Below are 20,765 nucleotides of genomic sequence, written 5' to 3'. Positions count from 1 at the left end.
TGACGCACTTTTCACACACACACACACACACACACACACACACACACACACGTAAACGAGTGGAGTATTTCTGGTGCACATCTGCAGTGGTCCACTTACGCAAATAAAACTTGGAGGCGACAAATCACGTTCCTGCGATCGTAGTTTCCCACTAATCGAATGATTTATATCAAGCATATTAATAAGAAACGGCACTATCATCCTATAGCGCACAAAAGAGGTCACCATTGAAGAAGAAACGATACAAAATCATGGGAAACTGAAAACGACGTAATATCACCGAGATGGGCGATGTTTTATAAAAACTCAAAATTTGGAGCGGACTTCATTGGGGGATGCTTTTAATAGTTCCCACAACGGAACATTGTGTCCACATCTCACAGAAAACCCAAAGAGATTCAGGTCGAATGTGAAGTACGCCAGCGACAAGACACAATTCATACCTTCTCTGCACGATGGCGGTGCTAACGTTACTCATCAAAGTGTCGCTAAAGACGAGTTACTAAACACGGTAAATACACTACTGGCCATTAAAATTGCTACACCAAGAAGAAATGCAGATGATAAACGCGTATTCATTGGACAAATATATTATACTAGAACTGACATGCGATTACATTTTCACACAATTTGGGTGCATAGATCCTGAGAAATCAGTACCCAGAACAACCACATCTGGCCGTAATAACGGCTTTGATACGCCTGGGCATTGAGTCAAACAGAGTTTGGATAGCGTGTACAGGTACAGTGGCCCATGCAGCTTCAACACGATACCACACTTCATCAGGAGTAGTGACTGGCGTATTGTGACGAGCCAGTTGCTCGGCCACCATTGACCAGACGTTTTCAATTGATGAGAGATGTGGAGAATGTGCTAGCCACGGCAGCAGTCGAACACTTTCTGTATCCAGAAAGGCCCATACAGGACCTGCAAAATGTGGTCGTGCATTATCCTGCTAAAAAGTAGGGTTCGCAGGGATCGAATGAAGGGTAGAGCCACGGGTCGTAACACATCTGAAATGTAACACCCACTGTTCAAAGTGCCGTCAATGCGAACAAGAGGTGACCGAGACGTGTAACCAATGGCACCGCATACCATCACGCTGGGTGATATGCCACTATCGCGAGGACGGATACAGCTTCCAATTTGCGTTCACCGCGACGTCGCCAAACACGGATGCGACCATCACCATGCTGTAAACAGAACTTGCATTCATCCGAAAAAATGACGTTTTGCCATTTGTGCACCCAGGTTCGTCGTCGAGTACAGCATCGCAGGCGCTCGGTCTGTGATACAGCGTCAAGGGTAACCACAGCCACGGTCTCCGAGCTGATAGTCCGTGCTGCCTTAAACGTCGTCGAACTATTCGTGCAGATGGTTGTTGTCTTGCAAAAGTCCCCATCTGTTAACTCAGGGATCGAGTCGTGGTTGCACGATCCGTTACAGTCATGCAGATAAGATGATTGTCATCTCGACTGCTAGTGATACGAGGCCCTCGGGATCCAGCACGGCGTTCCGTATTACCCTCCTGAACCCACCGATTCCATATTCTGCTAACAGTCATTGGATCTCGACCAACGTGAGCAGTAATGTCGCGATACGATAAACCGCAATCGCGATAGGCTACAATCCGACCTTTATAAAAATCGGAAACGTGATGGTATGCATTTCTCCTCCTTAAACGAGGCATCACAACAACGTTTCACCAGGTAACGCCGGTCAACTGCTGTTTGTGTAGGAGAAATCGGTTGGAAACTTTCCTCGTGTCAACACGTTGTAGGTGTCACCTTGTCTGAATGCTCTGAAATGCTAATGATTTGCATATCACAGCATCTTCTTCCTGTCGGTTAAATTTCGCGTCTGTAGCACGTCATCCACATGGTGATGAAATTTTAATGGCGAGTAATGTATTATACAATTCGAATTAAGAACTGGTGCTGACGTGAGTTACTTACAAATAGATACCTTCGACGTAGAGGATCAACTTAAACCACTTAATAGAGGCAACTTTTTCTGCCAAATTCTATACCAGTCAGGTGCCGTAACGAGTATGACCCATACCAGTACCGTCGATTTGCAGTAATGTTTGGAACATACAGTGGGTTCCAACATTATGAATTATCTCGAAGAAAACGGTCTATTGAGACGTACTCAGCACTGATTCAGTAAATATCTTTCTTGTGAAACACAACTATTTCCTTACTCATTTAATGAATGCTTAAATTGATTCCTTTCTAGATTTCCAGAAAGCTTTTGATACCGTTCCACAGAAACGGCTTGTAATTATATTGCGTTCCTATGGAGTTTATTTCCAGTTTCGCGACTGGGTTCGTCTTTCCTCTCGGAAAGGTCACCTGGCGTACTAATTGACTGAAAGTCATAGAGTAAAACAGAAATGACATTTGGCGTACGAAAGCGATTTGTTATATACGGTCTGCTGTTCCCAATTTGTATCAACGATTGAAGAGACACTTTGAACAGCCCTCGCAGACAGTTTGCACATTACGCTGTCAATTACCTGCAAGTAAAGTTAGCGTAATATCAAAATCAATTTCCAAATACCAAATTATTTAGCCAAAAGTGAAAAATGACTGTAAACACCGCACATAAATAAAAAAAGAGACCTTTACGTATCAGATACACGATAAATCTCACAAATCTAGACACTGTTAATTCACCTAAGTACCTAGGAAAAACAGGAAGTATTTGACTTTGAACGATCTTACAGATAACGATGTGGGGAAAGCGAACCAAAGTCTGCGGTTTATGGGCAGAATACTTAGAAGACGCAACAAATCCACTAAAGAGACTGCATGCACTACGCTTGTCCGTCGTCTTCTGCAGTTTTCCTGTGTGGTATGGGACCCTTACCCGACTGAGTTGGTGAAAGACATCAAAAAGTTCTAAGGAGAGCAGTTCGTTCTTTACTGTCGCGAAATAGGAGAGAGAGTCTCATGGATATGTTCTGCGAGTTGGGATGGCAGTAATTTAAACAAAGATGATTTCTGTTACGGCGAGAACATCTCACGAAATTTCAGTCACCAACTTTCTCCTCCGACTGCAGAAATATTTTATTTATGTCTACCTACACAGGGAGAAATGATCATTGTAATAGACTAAGAGAAATCGGAGCTAGCATGGAAAGATGTAAGTGTCGTTCCTCCTGCACGATGTTCAGGAGTGGAACTGTACAGAAATTGGCTGGAGATGCTCTACTAACCCTCTGCCAGGCACTTAATATGAATTACCCAACACCCTTCCTCGTGGTCAACAGCGTAATAGGGAGATTGGTCTGATGAAGCTCTCCTCGCTGGTACATCTTCTTCCTCTGTACAGCCACTGCCATGATATGCATTTCAACCTCCTTACGGTAATCGGGCATTGGTAACCCCCGCCCAACAATTTTAACCTGCAGTAATTAACTTCTTTAGAAACTCTACGATTCCTCGATGTCTCTATGCGACCTCTCAACCCAAACTTTGTTTTAGGTAACTCAGCACGTAAGTTTCTGTTTTTCCCATTGCAGTTTGTTCCGGTATCTCCTCATTAGTTACTCGATCAACGAATCTAATATACTGCAGTCTTCTGTAGCGCCATTTTTAAAAAGCTTCTCTTTTCTTCTTGCCTGAATCGCTGGTCAACACAACTGCCTACCGGAAATGTTCGTAACATTTCTATATACATTCGCTGTTAAATATTTCTGTTCTCAGAAACACTTTTCTCTTTTTGATAAACTTGTTTTTTGCTACTGCGTGTATATTTCACAACCCCTCCATTTCGTCCATCGTCAGTTACTCTACTGCACATCAACAATTCTTGACTTAAATCGGCTATGTTCTATTATCGTTCATTTCCTTTGGTTGAAAATCATTCATAAACGTTTTTCGAGATACTATCAATTCGGTTAACTGCTGTCCCATTGTTTTGGCGTCCCTGGCGGAATTACAGTGCCATATAAAAAATCTTGAAGATTTTAGTTCTTCTCGCTGAAGATTCATTTCCTCGCTAATCTCCTCATCCTACTCATTTACGTTTTGCTCAATGTACAGGCTGAATGGCATGGGGGTAGGCTACAATTCCGCCTCACTCCCTTCATCGTATTCGACTCGTGTAACTTCAGTCATGTTTCTCGTTTACGTGCGAGTAGTAGATAATTGAAAGACATTGTTACAGTCAATGTGGTCAAAAGCACCTCTCCCACATCCGCTGCATAGAAAATTCCCTTTCCCCAGTGCGAGGTGGGGACGCTATTGGCCTCCTCAAGCATATCCTTCTCTGGGCACAACCTCTGCTCCATGTCCCGACCGAACACCTCACCCTGCTGACATCAATAATTCAAAAACAGTCTTAATCGCATTTATTATTACTATTATACCGCCAACCGGTTTCAACCCGACGTACGGGTCATCTTCTAGGGTCATCTTCACGAAACTGCCGTTATGTAGACAGGAGTGACACCGCCAGCAGTCGACCAATGGTGTAAACGCCCAGAAGATGACCCCTACGTCAAGTTGAAACCGGTTGGCGGTATAATAATAATAATAAATGCTATTAAGACTGTTTTTGAATTATTGATTAATCATACTAATCGTTGCTTCTCTCCACAATCATGTTGTCCAAAAATCTGCTGACATCAGCCATGCCTTGTCCTTCCTCCAGAAGACTGTCACTGACACCATGGAAGCCAACATTCCTACCAAACTTATCCATACACACTGCCCTACTCTTCCTCTACAGGCCATCCTTCTTGTCCACAAATACCACAGGCACCCCCTTCTACATGATGACTACTCCTTCCCTGAAAATCTCAGTAAGGTTAACCATATTCCTTCCCACCTCTCCAACGTCTTCTCCATTCCAGACGACCCCCCACTCTGATTACTCCCTTTTCCCAACGGTCCTTCAAGGATCTCTCTCCTGTCACTCGCCCCCACTTTCCAGTAATTGGATCAGATACCCCCCCCCCCCCTCGATTTAAACACTCCCATTACAGCACACAACTTTATGCTCATATTCTGCTCCAAAAGCAACACCACCCCTGGTCAAAATTGTCAGCTATCGCCATCTTAAGGAATCCTCCCCCTCCTTCCTGGCTGTCCTGTCTATGTTGTATAATGTCATCTTCTCCACTGGCTTTCACCCTGACCTTTGGAAGACTTCCCACCTCCTGATGTTCCATAAATCCAAGAAACCCTCTTTGACGCCTCTTCCTATCATCCCATCTGCCTCATCTCCACGTTTATTGTGTTCTTCAAGTCCATCCTCCACTGACCTCAATCAGCACCACCTTCTTCCCCTTACCCAGTGTGGCTTTCGACACTCCTGCTTTACTGACAACCAGCTCCTTAACCTAACCACTGTTCTTTCCCTCCAACTTAACTCCTGTTGACCACTATCTTTGTTTCCCTCGACCTACAGGGTGCCTATGACCATTTCTGGCATCCCAGGGTCGTGTTTAAAGTCCAGACCTACGCCCTTCCTATTAATTTCGTCCATCTCGTTGCTTCATTCCTCTCCCACCGTCCCTCCTATGTCACTATCCATAATACCATCTCCCATACATTTAATCCCACCACAGGCATGCCCCTAGACTGTCCTTTCCCATCTCCTCTATTCTGCAGATAAACCCAAACTTCTAGTGCATGTTCACCTCCTCCAGTTTGCTGATGAAAACTCTGTCCTAGCCCTCTATCCTACCCTTCAACTGTCTCAATGTACCCTTCAAATCCACTTCTACCAGATCACCACTTGGTGAAACCAGTGGCTCCTTCTCATAAACTGTTCAAAGACCCAGGAAATCATCATAGGTGGTATCAACCCCTCCTTGTGGCCCCACGATATTTATGCTACCATTTATGCTCTGACCACCTCACTCCTATCCTGAAATACCTTGGTCTCACCCTCAACGATCATCAAACCTGGACTCTCCATCTCCTTATAGTCCAACACAAAGTCTACAACAGACTACACCTCCTAGAACTCCTGTTTGGCGGGAAATGGAGACTGCATCCATCCACCATCCTTCACACCTACAAATCCTTCATCCACTCCATCCTTTGCTATGGTAGCATCACCTGGATTTCTATCCCACAGAGGTTCTACAAAGCCCTTCAAGTTCTCGAATGCCATGCACTCTGCCTTGTATTCCATATCTGCCTGCAATCTCCCACACAGATCCTATAAGACCTCATCCCCTTCCCACATCTTTTCCTTTTCCTCAAACACATCTGCGCCCAGAACATTGTCTGCAGACTCGATCCCTTCCACATACTGGCGTCTCGTATCATCTCCATCCCACACCCATTTTCCCACCATTACCACACCCTCCACCTTCTTTATTAACATACCTTCTAATGGCTGACCCTCCTGTATGCTCTGCCCGTCCTACCAACTCTAATCCTACCTTCCTCCCTCCTCAGTGTTCGCTCTCCCCTCCTTTTCCCATCTCCTGAGCTGCTTTTTCCTCCCTCCTACACCATTTCGAGCGCACTCCTTCTGCATTTCAGCAGCTTCCTCCTGGCTTGCTTTCCCTCACCCTTTCGCATGCAGCCAATCACTTGCCCCTTTGTGGGCCACCCAACCCAATTATTTTCATCCCATCCTCTCCAGCCCCTCCTCCCCCACTGCCCCCCCTCTCTGCCCCCCCCCCTCCATCAGCAGGTCCCTCCCAGTAAATTTTACTCTTTGTCATGTCTTGTCCATCTCGTGCAGTGGGTTTAATAATGCCACCGTTCTAGTGTAGTCAACTTTTATCTTATAGTTTTAACACTGTGGACTACTTTTAACTTTTATTTGTGATTTTGGTGTACTTAAGTGCTATGCAGATCTCCAACTATGCTTTTATCTTCATGTGGACATTTTTAACTGTCTCTTCCAATGAAGAACATGTAAATTTATGTTTTAACTGCCATTGTCTCTCCCCTTATTATGTACTCGTGTTGTTATTTATATCGCCTTTTTATATGTCACACCGATAACTATTTATTAGTGTTCTTTGCTATAACCATTTTTACCACTCTTTCGAACCGACCTACTAATCAGCCCAGCAAATGGCGTTACACCTTCGTCCACACACTGCTGCCCCCCAGGTGTCTTCATTTCCCTGGTCCTCCGATTTTACGTTGATATAAATGTCTCTTGGCACAGCACTTAAAATTACAAAGCATATGCATGTACGACTTTATCACATCTGTTTAAAATTCGATTATGTCACATAACATAAATCATATTAATTAACAAAATATAAACATAAAGAATTACGCAACGAATAATTCCGTCTCACCCTGCAGCTTAATGTGGAACAGTAAGAGAACTTTCTGGTTAACGAAGCCTTGAGAGAGGTGAAAATCATGTATAGCTGCTTGAAAAAGATGATTCGTTGGATCAATAGACGATCGAATCTCCGGCTGTTCAGTTTGGAGTGAGACCCATGACGAGGCGCGACTGTGCAATTAATAATCAACGAAATGATCATGTAGTTTTAAATTTAGAGGTCTGTTAGAAGCTATATATGAATCAAGGGAAAGCAGAAAACTTCCTCTAAATGCACTGTAATTGTACGTTTTCGTGCCTACACATTAGAGAACTATAATTAAAATGATTTGCCTCAATCAGTACTTGCACTGTTCTCCTCTTTGACATGTGTGAACTATTATAAAATGTTGTTATTTACATTTTGGAGTTCTTCATGTTAATGTTTCATCATATAACTGAGGAAAAGGAGTAGGGCAAGAACTTCCCTTTTATTATCATACAGTTTCAATTTTAGTAAGTAATTGCTAAATCTCATTGCATTAAAGTACGTAGACAGAGGATACTATGCACAAATACTCACGCGATTCTAGATAAAAAATAAATTAGAAAACTGAGGCACTGTTTTCGCGATGTCTCTTTCAGTTAATTTTATCACATGAGCTACATTCTATGTTGAAGTGTGGTCACAGACTTCAGTACACAGTACAATGAAGATGGTCTGTGATAGAAATTTTTCTCTGTTGTAGAAGTATATAATACCTTCACTCATGGCTTAAGATTTTAATGCAGAATTCAGTGTAACACATGTTATATATTTCTAACAGAAATGTCAAAGGGCAACATTAATATAATTGTAAACAGATATAAAGTAACATTTAAATACATGTATTGTTTCCTCCACCTTTTACTAACAGTAAGTGGAAAGTGCTTTCATCTGTAATTTTATCGGAAAGGAAGAGGCAGTTGACGAGAGGAATCTGGATTCGAAAGATGGACAGATAGGACATGGCCGAGATATGAATTGTGTTTGAGGAGGGGAAGTTGTTTCCTTAGAGTAATGGTGGGATGGTGAGGAATGGAGAGGAGAGGGAATTTATTGAAAGAGTGAGAGACGCTTTTGGAAGACTGGCTATGAGCAGAATGAAGGAGTTGTCAGAACTGGGTGATGGTGTTATTGTTGTAATGAATTACTAGATTTTACGACTAAACATCAACGTTTTACAAATTTCGTGCTAAGAACAACATGGGATGAAAAATAATTTAACGGTTTTTGTCAAAGAGCTGCGAGTATGTGGAACAATCAATGAAATAAGAGCCATTGTTTTGACTGAAAAAAGTGATGACGAGGTGAACTATAGTGGAGTAGTAGGCTGACTAAATCGGCATGACAAGTGCGAGAACTTTGCGCCAGGGAAGTCGATTTTGGAACTGTGTAATTTTTATCACAGTGTTATTGTGAGGGTCAAACACAGAATTAGTCCCAGAGTCAGAGCCTTCAATAAACTAACACCATGCCACTAAATAAACTGTTATGTGAGTGTCAATTGTTAAAATCAAATAGTGTGTGTTCATGAAGTAACTCAACAAATGCCAATAAATTAGCCCATCTGAAGTCTTTAAAAGCGTTCCAGCAGCTGGACAGTAGAAAGAAGCCGTAGTTCGAACCATTACCATTTTCAGATAATTAATTCAATTACGGAATTTCTCATGGGCACTTCTGAGGGCAGTGGGGACATTTGCATCACCAGAATCCAGCTGTCATCTTCAGTCACTGTCACAGCTACAAACTCAGGTGATGAGAAAACAAACTATGCGTCTTTGGATTTGCCATTTTTATTACAAACAGACGTGTTTACACAAATTTAACCCAACTCTGATGACTGTATTTCAGTATAGACAACAGAAAATTGCATCATAACTGCCTTAGTAATTCCAAAAAATAATAATAGAACTAAGTAATTTCTATCAGGTGCATCATGGAGAAGTGGGACACTTCACATTGCTGTATAACTCGAGTAGGAAACTTTGTTTTCCTGAAGGAGAAGTGTAAAATAATTCATTGCTGGTTAGTTTCTCCAAGATAACATCGTTTGGAAGTCGGCTCGATTGTGACACTACATTGCTATATTAATGAAAGATTGAATTTGCAACATGTAATTACATACATTGCAATGAAAACATTGTCACAACTGTTCTAAAATACAGTTTCAATTTAGTTATAATTGTTTAAACGACAAATAGTTTGACACAGTTTCAATAAACCTACAACAGATAAAACATTAATAACATCACATAAGTGTGTTTGTGATAGTGACAATATTACTCAGTGGCTTTGCATGAGTTCAAGTGCAATCTACTTTACATAATCATGTACTAAACATTATAGCAAATTTTACATATGCATCTGCTAATGTATGAGTGGCTAGATGTCTAAGAGTGGACTTTATTTTATTTGTGACGCGAGATATGAGACATTATCACTTATCAGCTCGGAGTAAGTATTTAGTAAATTCTGATTTCTTTCGATAAAACACTAGGAACGATGGAGGTCTTACAAGTGTCAGATACAAAAAGTGACTAGTAAGGGAACTGTATTCCAGCTGTAGGTAGTCATTCATTCGTATTATCGTTATATGTTGTAGGCGTTTTCAGTCCTCTGAAAAGAAACATTACGGAGATTACAGTGAGGATTCTGCAGCCAGGGTTTGCTCGTGGAGTCTCTTCGCCATATTTCTCTCAGCTGATGAACACAGCTCTCCCTCAGCAACGAAAACGTCCGGACTCCACCAGGCCAGTACTTTGCAGGTGAGCAGAGGCAGCGTGGTTTCGTTACAAATGAAAAAAACAAACAGCAGTGGTCCCTGCGCCATCGTAGCTATATGGACGTAGTACACAAACTGTGCTATGCCTTGAACCTGGTGGAACCCAATTCTAATAATAATCCCTATTCCACTCAAGATAACAGTTTTAACTGACATGAAAAGGAGTTCTTTCTTTGAGGCAAATTTCTTCTGACTGTAAACTCTGAGATGCTGCATGGTGTTCCGAGCACGTAGGTACATATATCCCACGAGTCCAAGAGAAACCAAATTAAAAGCTATCGATAGCGAAATACTCACAAGGAATATTATTCGACTGTGGATCAGATAACGTTTGCTCGTTTTTTGCAAAGTGAAGCACGTTGTGCATACTACACTCCAGGCTATTAATGCATACAGCAGCTGACGGCAGAATAGCTTGCTTACTTCAGTAGGTAGTAGGTCGTTCGGAAGCCTGAGATGACGAACACAGGCGTACATTTGGTAGCAGAACATGTTTAGCCAGATACAGCTAAGCAGTGTGAGGGCGCTGTCGATCAGTACTATAGTGGATAAGTCGGGGACACCTGCCATACGATACACGACCTCAGAACACAGGATCTGGACCAAACACGTGACCTGAAAGGACAAGAATATCTTTCCAGGGAAATTGCGTAACTGGGGAAGATACACGTATACCCCGGCAGTCAAGAAGCGGAAAATAATGTTTACTGCTATAAATGATATTTCTAACGGTTTTAAAGAGTCGATTTTGAAATTCTTGTATTTTAATGTGGCGCTGTTTAGATTGTCTTTGTAGTTAAGTGTTCTTTCGGTTGGCTTTGTATATCCTTTGAGGCCGCCTCGCCACGTTACATTGAACGTCATCGAGTGCGATCCATCTGCGTAAAAATTGACGCCACACACCTCCGGAGGTTTTTGGAAGGAAAAGTCGCGGCACTTCAGCAATAGCACTGCTCTGGAAACAGAACACAAGGCGTCGGAAGCGTTTGATTCCAGACACGACTGGTCATCGGGACTGTCGAAATAGCAGCGAGCGTCGTGCACGGACCGCATCATACTGAAGGGGACGTCCTGACAAATGCCGTACGAGTTGACCGCCATCCAGGCCAGCAGGCAGAAGTTGACGTTTACCCTCTGCGTGTAGGCCAGGTAGCTGGTGACGGGTATGTGGGGCGACCTCTGCACCACGTCGTCCCACAGCTGCTCGCGGCACTGCTCGCGCTGCTTAAGGGCTTCCAGTGGCAGGTCTTCCAGCGGACATGTGGGGTGGTCCAGGGCGTTCGCCAACAGCTGCACGCAGTCAGTGTCCACGGAGAGCGTAGCGTTGCTTTTGTCCTCCAGCTGCCACTCCCCACCTGCAAAAAAAGATGACAGCAAGTAGATGATACTCATACACTGAACGTCGTTGAACTCCACGGCTGTTCTGGATGTTAAGATTCGGTGTTGTTTGTGAGTCGTGGCGGGAATGGTGCCAGGGCTGTCTTTGACTTAGGCGCCATCGATTCCCTCTGGCAGACGTTTCTCTTTGGAGCCTGAGCCGGCTCAGGATACAGCGGGTAGTACAGTGTGGAAAGCGACAACAAGGTTGGGCACGGCACCCCGAAGTTCAAAAATGGTTCAAATGGCTCTGAGCACTATGGGACTTAACATCTGTGGTCATCAGTCCCCTAGAACTTAGAACTACTTAAACCTAACCAACCTAAGTACATCACACACATCCATGCCCGAGGCAGGATTCGAACCTGCGACCGTAGCAGTCGCGCGGTTCCGGGCTGAGCGCCTAGAACCGCTAGACCCGCGGCCGGCCGGCACCCCGAAGTGCGCGGATTAGCGAGACGTTGGAGAGGCGACAGCGAGCACGGTGTACATGAGTGCGGGCGGCAGGTGGCGCTTGGTCGTACTGGGGTCAGTAATGGCAGGCCGGCGCTGTGGCTTCTTGGCAACCTCGTGAAGCTATGCATGTGCTCGCTTCCGTGAAGGAACACGCTGTTACTAACTAAGCAACGTCTGGCGTCTTCGCCAATCAATACAGCAACTGGCATCAAGTTAAGTAATTCAAGTCCTACCCAAGATTAGTGAAATATAATGGTGGTTCCTCTTGAGGCAGCAAAGCGTTGCAAGGCCTGGGATGTGATATTTCATGCCCCTTACACTACTGGCCATTAAAAATTGCTACACCAAGAAGAAATGCAGATGTAAACGGGTATTCATTGGACAAATAAATTACACTAGAACTGACATGTGATTACATTTTCACACAATTTGGGTGCATAGATCCTGAGAAATCAGTACCCAGAACAACAACCACTGGCCGTAATAACGGGCTTGATACGCCTGGTCATTGAGTCAAACAGAGCTTGGATGGCGTCCACAGGTACAGCTACCTATGCAGCTTCATCACGATACCACAGTTCATCAAGAGTCGTGATTGGCGTATTGTGACGAGCCAGTTGCTCGGCCACCATTGACCAGCCGTTTTCCGTTGGTGAGAGATCTGGAGAATGTGCTGGCCACGGCAGCAGTCGAACATTTTCTGTATCCAGAAAGGTCCATACAGGACCTGCAACATGCGGTCGTGCATTTTCCTGCTGAAATGTAGGGTTTCACAGGGATCGAATAAAGGGTAGAGCCACAGGTCGTAACACATCTGAAACGTAATGTCCACTTTTCAAAGTGCCGTCAATGCGAACAAAAGGTGACCAACACGTGTAACCAGTGGCACCCCATACGTCACGCCGGGTGATACGCCAGTATTTCGATGACGAATACACGATGCCAATGTGCGCTCACCGCGATGTCACCAAACACGGATGCGACCATCATGATGCTGTAAACAGAACCTGGATTCATCCGAAAAAATGACGTTTTGACATTCGTGCACCCAGGTTCGTCGTTGAGTAAACCATCGCAGGCGCTCCTGTCTGTGATGCAGCGTCAAGGGTAACCTCAGCCACGGTCTCCGAGCTGATAGTCCATGCTGCTGCAAACGTCGTCGAACTGTTCGTGCAGATGGTTGTTGTCTTGCAAACGTCCCCATCTGTTGACTCAGGGATCGAGACGTAGCTGCACGGTCCGTTACAGCCATGTGGATAAGATGCCTGTCATCTGGACTGCTAGTGATATGAGGCCGTTGGGATCCAGCACGGCGTTCCGTATTACCCTCCAGAACCCACTGATTCCATATTCTGCTAACATCCGTTGGATCTCGACCAACGCGAGCAGCAATGTCGCGATACGATAAACTGAAATCGCGATAGGCTACAATCCTACCTTTATCAAAGTCGGAAACGTGATGGTACGCATTTCTCCTCCTTACACGAGGCATCACAACAACGTTTCACCAGGCAACGCCGGTCAATTGCTGTTTGTGTATGAAAAATCGGTTGGAAACTTTTCTCATGTCAGCACGTTGTAGGTGTCGCCACCAACGCCAACCTTGTGTGAATGCTCTTCAAAGCTAATCATTTGCATATCACAGCATCTTCTACCTGTCGGTTAAATTTCGCGCCTGTAGCATGTCATTCTCGTGGTGTAGCAATTTTAATGGCCAGTAGTGTATTAAGTGTGTGCTTCGCTCCTTAATAGTATTGTTCTTACTTCACCTGGCAAGTGTCTAAAACATTGACACTTGTGCACAGCCTTACCCAACGATCTATATTCCGTGTGTAAATATTGCCGTGTGGTACCTTACAGACCAACATAAAGTGCTCCATGTGATGCTTGGGTTTTAATGAGCCAGTTCCGTTTGCATCATTCGTGTACGTGTTTCTGCTTAAAGAAATGAAATCAGTTTTATTATTGTCAATTGCATCTTAGTAGTTTTCTGTATAAGTTTGAGTATTAAGGTGAAGGAAGGGTTGTTTGGTTCCCTGTTGCCGCTTCTGATTTATGTTTCACACATCGGAAGCAGTGGGCCATCGACGTGCAGAGCCTTCCCTTTTAAATTACTAGCTGGCGTATGGGCGGTGGACTTCGCCTGAGCTCGCGTGTGCCGTTTGGTTCCGATTTCGGTGTTCTGAACGGGGTGGAAGTACAAACGGAGTCCACACCTTAATTCGAAGATGAGTACTCAGTCGCCTCCAGCGTCCGTGGCCAAGTCGCGGCCTCACGATCTTGGGCCTCAGTTATTGTACAAGCTGCAGTCTTCTAAAACTTGTGGTGGCTCTGCAAGACTGCCCGGGTCAAATGTTTTAAATATTTGTCTTAAGAATATTAAGGGATATCTAGAAGAATGTGTCTTAATTGAAAAGGTTTTCTAAAATTGCTGTGGAGTTCAGCCTTAGTGGCGTATGTCAATTTTGGTGGGGAAATAACTGGGTTGTTATCGATCAAACTGTCTATAACGTTGTAAAGTTGTTTGCTAATATCTCGCCTGGGAGGGGCGGTTCTTCAATCTATGTGGAAATAATAATTGATTTCCTGGTTATTAGATGTAAAGTTTATTTTAAATGATTTACTTGGCCCGAGTGGCGGTTTATTTAAATATTTGCAAAGAGATTAATTCATTTATGGTTTTATATAGCAAGCAGTTTGTAAAGTTTGCCTGAATGGCGTTTCTTGAAGAAATCATTATCTGATTTATGATTGTAATTCTGTTAATGATCTATCTATGATGCAAAAAATTTGTTGAAATGAAATGGTCACTGTATGGGTCAAGTCATTCCACTCCCTGTATAGTAAAGGTTAAGCAATTTGCAATTCAAAAAGGAAAAACCTTCCAGTTTGGTTAAATCGTCGACGATCAACGATGAGAACAGGTCACAAGCAACAACTATCCAAGGGCAATCACCCGGTAGGTGCAAGCCGAAATGTAAAGACCCATTTTAGTATTCAGACAGACAGATGTCCCAGATCCACTGAATGAATAGTACACTAGTGTGCCTCAGCAGCTTGATGTCCGAAAAGTCCCTGTACCAACCCTGATAGTGTAGAATTTGGGAATAATCTCTGCTGTGAAGTGACAATTGCATTGTTTACGCTGTGAATCTGTGCCGAAACAGTTACAGGCTAATGGAGCGAATGATGGCTTGTGTGTGGGTGCACGAACGATCACACACAGGTCAACCACTGACAGCGAGAATGTGAGCATTGGCCATGTTTCTCCTCGCCAAGTAACGCTGCTGTATTGAGAGAAACGTGCTGTTTTTGCAGGCAGTGGCACACATGAGGTGATTACTGGACGTAGCAGAACGCCAGGGGAAGCATATATCTTCGTCCTTCAATGACCTGAGCAGTCTCCTATGGAACCCATTGGACAAAGACTAGCTGTAATGCGGTCACCGCTGTGAAAATGTAAGGATGTAGGCCAATGTTTATGAATGAATTATCTCACAGCGACATGGAGCAAGTAGTTGTATGTCATGCTTTGTTGCTACAATTTCTGCCACATTCAGCTTGAGATTATTATGTAATAATAAACGTGCGATACATCCTATTTCATACAGGACGAATATTGTTTTCTGGTCTAAGGACCACCCTCATTACATGTAGGAATTGGAAAGGAACCGGCATCTTCTTACATGGACTGGTATGTCATACAGACCACACTATTTAGAAGGATACAGGAATGAAAACTTTTTTGTTGCTTGAACAAGAGAAAGCAATCACGGACTGTGCGTAGTTACAGTAGAGTACAGCTACATTATACATTGACAAGCAGGTGCACGAGTTCCTTAACGAACAATGCTGCTGTGGATTGGGCGTGGCTCCACATATACATCCATACTCCACAAGCCACGTGACGGTGTGTGGCGGAGGGTACCTTGAGTACCTCTATCAGTCCTCCCTTCTATCCCAGTGTCGTATTGTTCGTGGAAATAAAGATTGTCGGTATGCCTCTGTGTGGGTTCTAATCTCTCTGATTTTATCCTCATGGTCTCTTCGCGAGATATACGTAGGAGGGAGCAATATACTGCTTGACTCCTCCGTGAAGATATGTTCTCGAAACTTCAATAAAAGCCCGTACCGACCAACTGAGCGTCTCTCTTGCAGAGTCTTCCACTGCAATTTCTCTATCATCTCCGTAACGCTTTCGCGATTACTAAATGATCCTGTAACGAAGCACGATGTTCTCCGTTGGATCTTCTCTATCTCTTATGTACACGATATCTGGTACAGATCCCACACCGGTGATCAGTATTCAAGCAATGGGCGAACAAGCGTACTGTAACCTACTTCCTTTGTTTTAGGACTGCATTTCCTTAGGATTCTTCCAGTGAATCTCAGTCTGGCGTCTGCTGTACCGACGATTAATTTTATATGGTCATTCCATTTGAAATCACTCCTAATGCCTACTGCCAATAATTTATGGAATTAACTGCTTCCAATTGATAACCTGCTATATTCTAGCTAAATGATAAAGGATCTTTCTTTCTATGTATTCGTAGCACGTTACACTTAGCGTACTGTTGCCCATATTACTCAGGACTAGCAGCCAGCACTGGGGTGATGGTTTTCTGTGCCCTGGTACACCCCATCCTAGATTTGTTACCGGTTGGTTCGAACAACACGTACATGTTACGGAAGTCCACTGGGAATCCCTGGAGGGAAGGCGACGTTCTTTTTTTGAAAAACACTACCGAGAAAATTTAGAGAATCGACATTTAGAGTTGACTGCTTGACTTCTGCTACTGGCAACATAAATTGTGTGTGAGGACCACGATAATCAACCTTCAAAGCAAGGCTCCCAGTATGACGTCTGCAGCCAACTGCAGACCATTAATGAATATATCAGCATATGGATTAGGTTCCCAAATGTGTGAGTGGCGAAAACTTCATAAGTGCATGTAAGGACAGTAGTATGAAAGGCAAATAGTTCAGTTTATTGGGAAAATTTTAAGAGAGTGTCGTTCATCTCTAAAGGAGGCCGCAACCCATTCTTGAGTACTGTTGGAGTTTTTGGGATTAATAGAAGCAGTTCGGAGGCGAGCTGCTACATACTTTAGCGGCAGGCTCGACCAACAGGCGAGAGTTACGGAGATGTTTCGGGAATTGGGATAGGAATACCTCGAATGAAGTCGAAGTTCTTTTCGTGGAATGCTAGTGAGAAAATTTAGATAACGGAATTTGAATATAACTGCAAAACGATTCCACTGCCACCAAAACAGATTTCGCGTAAGTGCCACAAAGATAAGAGGTACCAGGACTCATGTCGAGGTACACATACAATCGTTTTTTCCTCACTCTATTTGCGAAGTGGAACCTTTCTGCATATTTCTCCAGATTTAAATGCGGGGTATCAACAAGTGTCAGCGTGCAAGCCATTCAACAAAACATCATCGATATAGTCTTTCAGAGCCGAAGACCCACTCCTGTACCTTTGATTACTGCACAACATAAAGCTTTATGTCTCACGTGGGCCTGTCAATAGTGGCTTTTTTTTTTTTTTTGTCTTTGGACTACTGATGACTGGAAACAACATGTTGCCTTGTCGGAAGAATCTCGCTTCAAATTCTGTCGAGCGGATGTACGTGTACGGGTATGGAGACAACTTCATCAATCCATGGATCTTGCATGTCAGCAGCGGACTGTTCAAGCTGGTGGAGGCTCTGCAGTGGTGTGGGACGTGTGCAGTGCGAGTGATATGGGACCTCTGATACGTGTAGATACGACTCTTACGGGTGACACGTACGTTAGCATCCTGTCTGATCACCTGAATCCATTCATGTCCATTGCACATTCTGACGGACTTGCGTAATTCCAGCAGGACAATGCGACACCCCACACGTCCAGAATTGCTACAGAGAGGCTCCAGGAACACTCTTCTGAGTATATCTGGGGTACCTTGCAACGTCCTGTTCAGAAGAGATCTCAACCCTCTCGTAATCTTACGGATTTATGTACAGTCCTGCAGGATTCACGGTGTCTGTTCCCTCCACCACTACTTCAGACATTAGTCGAGTCAATACCACCTCGTGTTGCGTGACTTTTGCGTGCTCGCGGGTGCCCTACGCGATATTAGGCAGTTGTACCAGTTTCTTTGTCTCGTCAGTGTAATAGAAGAATCATCCTTATTTTTGTCATATTCAACCAGACACCTCTGTTTTGCAAGTGCATGTCAATGTGAACACTGAAAAATGTCTCGTCTAGCTACACTCTTAAGAAATTGTAATTGTTCTATGTCCATAGTAAGTTGGAATATTACATTAGAAGTTTCTAACAATGCACATCACTTGTGGTCAGATAAAATGCTAGATCTAGTTCGAATGTTTTAAGAAAGAGTGTGAGGAAATTTTGGAACAGATTGGCCAAAGCAAGACATTAGTGATCAGACATAAACTTTAGTACTCTAGTAATGTTCTGTGTTGAAAGAAACGCCACACTTTGCACGCTTCTTTGCTAATCCAGATCTTTGGTTGCTGTTTTTCCACTCATCATGGTTTTGGCTGCTTCCATCAGTGGTAACTGTGCCTGCAGTAAATCAATTACGCCCTCGTAAGTAAACGTGCCTTTCTTACTGATCAAATTAAACTGGTAGCTATTCAGGAAATCCATGTCTTGTTGTCTTCAGCTCTTCAGGCTTGAAACATGAGACACATTTTTCTGGAGAGCAGAAAAGAGAGGTGAAGGAATCTATAAACAGAAATTTTATTGTTTCTTTGATAACCCATAGCCATAGATGTAGCGAATGTTTTATGTTTTTCCATATTCATCGAAGTCACAGAAAAAAGGCCTCGATTTATTGCAGTCATTTCTTCAACTCATTTGTGTTGGATGGTAACTATAATATGCCCATCGTAATTCGTCAGGCTGTGAAGGACAACACACAACGTATAATTAGCTCTATAGTTTAAATTAACTATCATCTCTACCCTCATTAAATCTGCCTGTAAAATGGCAGTGATTTCTGTGTTGTACATTCACCTGCATGAGGCATTCCCTGTAGAAGTGTCAAATTGCAACTGTTCGAAATGCTTCTTCCTCTTCAGCACTAGTAGTCATCTGTTTGTTTCGCAACAAGCATTTTTATGCAGTTTGTAATCTGACACAGCTGATTGCTAAACCATTATATTCAATCGATACTTTGGTGTAACTGAAATTCTGGGCATTCGTCAGTTTATTTTTAGTGCACATAGATGCAATGTGGTATGGTTTTTGCACATCTGGTTATGGCAGGCATATACAGAAAATGGTAGACTTAATTGTTTAAGAGTCAAATCTTATGAACTGTTTCTCTGATATGGGGACGACACTATTTGTATAAACTGATTTTAATTGCAAAGAATCCACTAAGTGGACAGCCAACTTTTCCTTGGAATGGAAGTAGCACAGAAATCGTTGGAATGTTTATGAGCACCTTCTAGTTTCAAAAGGTTTCTTATGTGAGAGAAATGGTAAATTCCTGTATGTTCGACCTGTTCCATTAGTAGATTCACATACTTGTCACTTTTATAATGTTTCAAGACATGTAACAGAACCACTCAATTATTTGTTTTCTTCTGTTCCTCCTATAAGTATCCACTCATGCTCAGTGTACTGTATACCATATGCTTAGACACACTTTCATTTTTTTTCAAGGGTCTCCACTTATTTCAGTTCAGTACGAAATGATTAATTCATGTGAATAAGGAAGAAAACTAGATCAGTTGCTGGCATTGTTGTTTGCTGGGTACATACCAGCTATAATTGATCATTTGAAGCAACAGTCATCTTTCTTTGAATCAACACTTATCATAGCATATTTCTTTATAATGCCTTTTGGTAAATTTCTGTGCATTCCTGCGTAAGACCCTTTATCTACATTTGCATTAATATAAAGCTCCGTAATTTCTTTTAACACCGAACTTGAACCACGAACTTGGCCAGTTTCTAGTTTTTTTGAAAGTCAGTCCGTGACAACTGTTGTATACCATTTGCTGGTGCCATCAAACAGCGATGGGGCCACATTCATGGTGTTGATACCCATTTATCCAGGTTCATCTAGCTTTGGCAATAAGACACTACGGGCAAGTCAGGCGTTTATATTAATTAGCTGATTGAGCCCCCACACCCTTGTAATGAAAATCGGGAGACATGCACCAAGAAATTCTTTGGGCTCAAAAAAGTACATTATGAATGGCTATTATGCCAGTACATACCCGATTTTTAAAAGTGGTATCGACAGGTGTCTAGAGCACTACCTAGTCTCTGTGTCAACAGTGTCCACGATGTTCAGCATAGAGAAAGGCTTGCCTGCAGTTCCCTGGTGTGTGACCTATGCTCTGATCAGGTATTAGGTGACAGCTGCTACCCTCTCTCCCCCTCCCTCCCCCTCCCTCCCTCCCTCCCTCCCTCCCTCTCTCTCTCTCTCTCTCTCTCTCTCTCTCTCTATCTCTATCTCTCTCTCTCTCTCTCTCTATCTATCTATCTCTATCTATCTCTCTCTCTCTCTCTCTCTCTCTCTCTCTCTCTGTCTCTCTCCAGCTACTTGCAGATTTAGTGACAATGAATCAGAAAAACTACACGTGAGTTACAGGAAGTAATCAGATCTGTAGATGAAATACATGATTGCCAAATAGTAATAAACACACACACACAGACACACATATATATCAGAATTACATTTTTTGTTGCACGGAAAATCAACTAGGAAATTATGGAGCGATGATGATTTCTATTATGGTGCAACATTGATAAAATGTTACTCCCATTGGCGGCCCTGTCTTTATAGCCCACTTCCTGCTACATGATCTGACGAGTTTGCAGCAGTT

General features: G+C 43.2%; 1 protein-coding gene across 1 annotated transcript in view; it reads right to left on the bottom strand.

Annotated features, from left to right (window-relative positions):
* Positions 1-9,508: 9,508 nt before the first annotated feature.
* The window catches only part of LOC126212659 (uncharacterized), a 140,709-nt gene continuing 129,452 nt past the window's right edge, over positions 9,509-20,765 (bottom strand). Inside the window, exons 7-8 of the mRNA XM_049940082.1 lie at positions 10,753-11,432; positions 9,509-9,517 (exon numbers count right to left, since the gene is read on the bottom strand). Coding sequence (XP_049796039.1) covers positions 9,509-9,517; positions 10,753-11,432 — 689 coding nt within the window. The remainder of the gene's footprint in view (positions 9,518-10,752; positions 11,433-20,765) is intronic.

The sequence above is a fragment of the Schistocerca nitens genome, chromosome 11 (genome assembly GCF_023898315.1).
Source record: "Schistocerca nitens isolate TAMUIC-IGC-003100 chromosome 11, iqSchNite1.1, whole genome shotgun sequence".
Lineage (NCBI taxonomy): Eukaryota > Metazoa > Arthropoda > Insecta > Orthoptera > Acrididae > Schistocerca > Schistocerca nitens.
The sequence above is the reverse complement of the archived record's forward strand: the minus strand, read 5'-3'. Positions and strand labels throughout refer to the sequence as shown.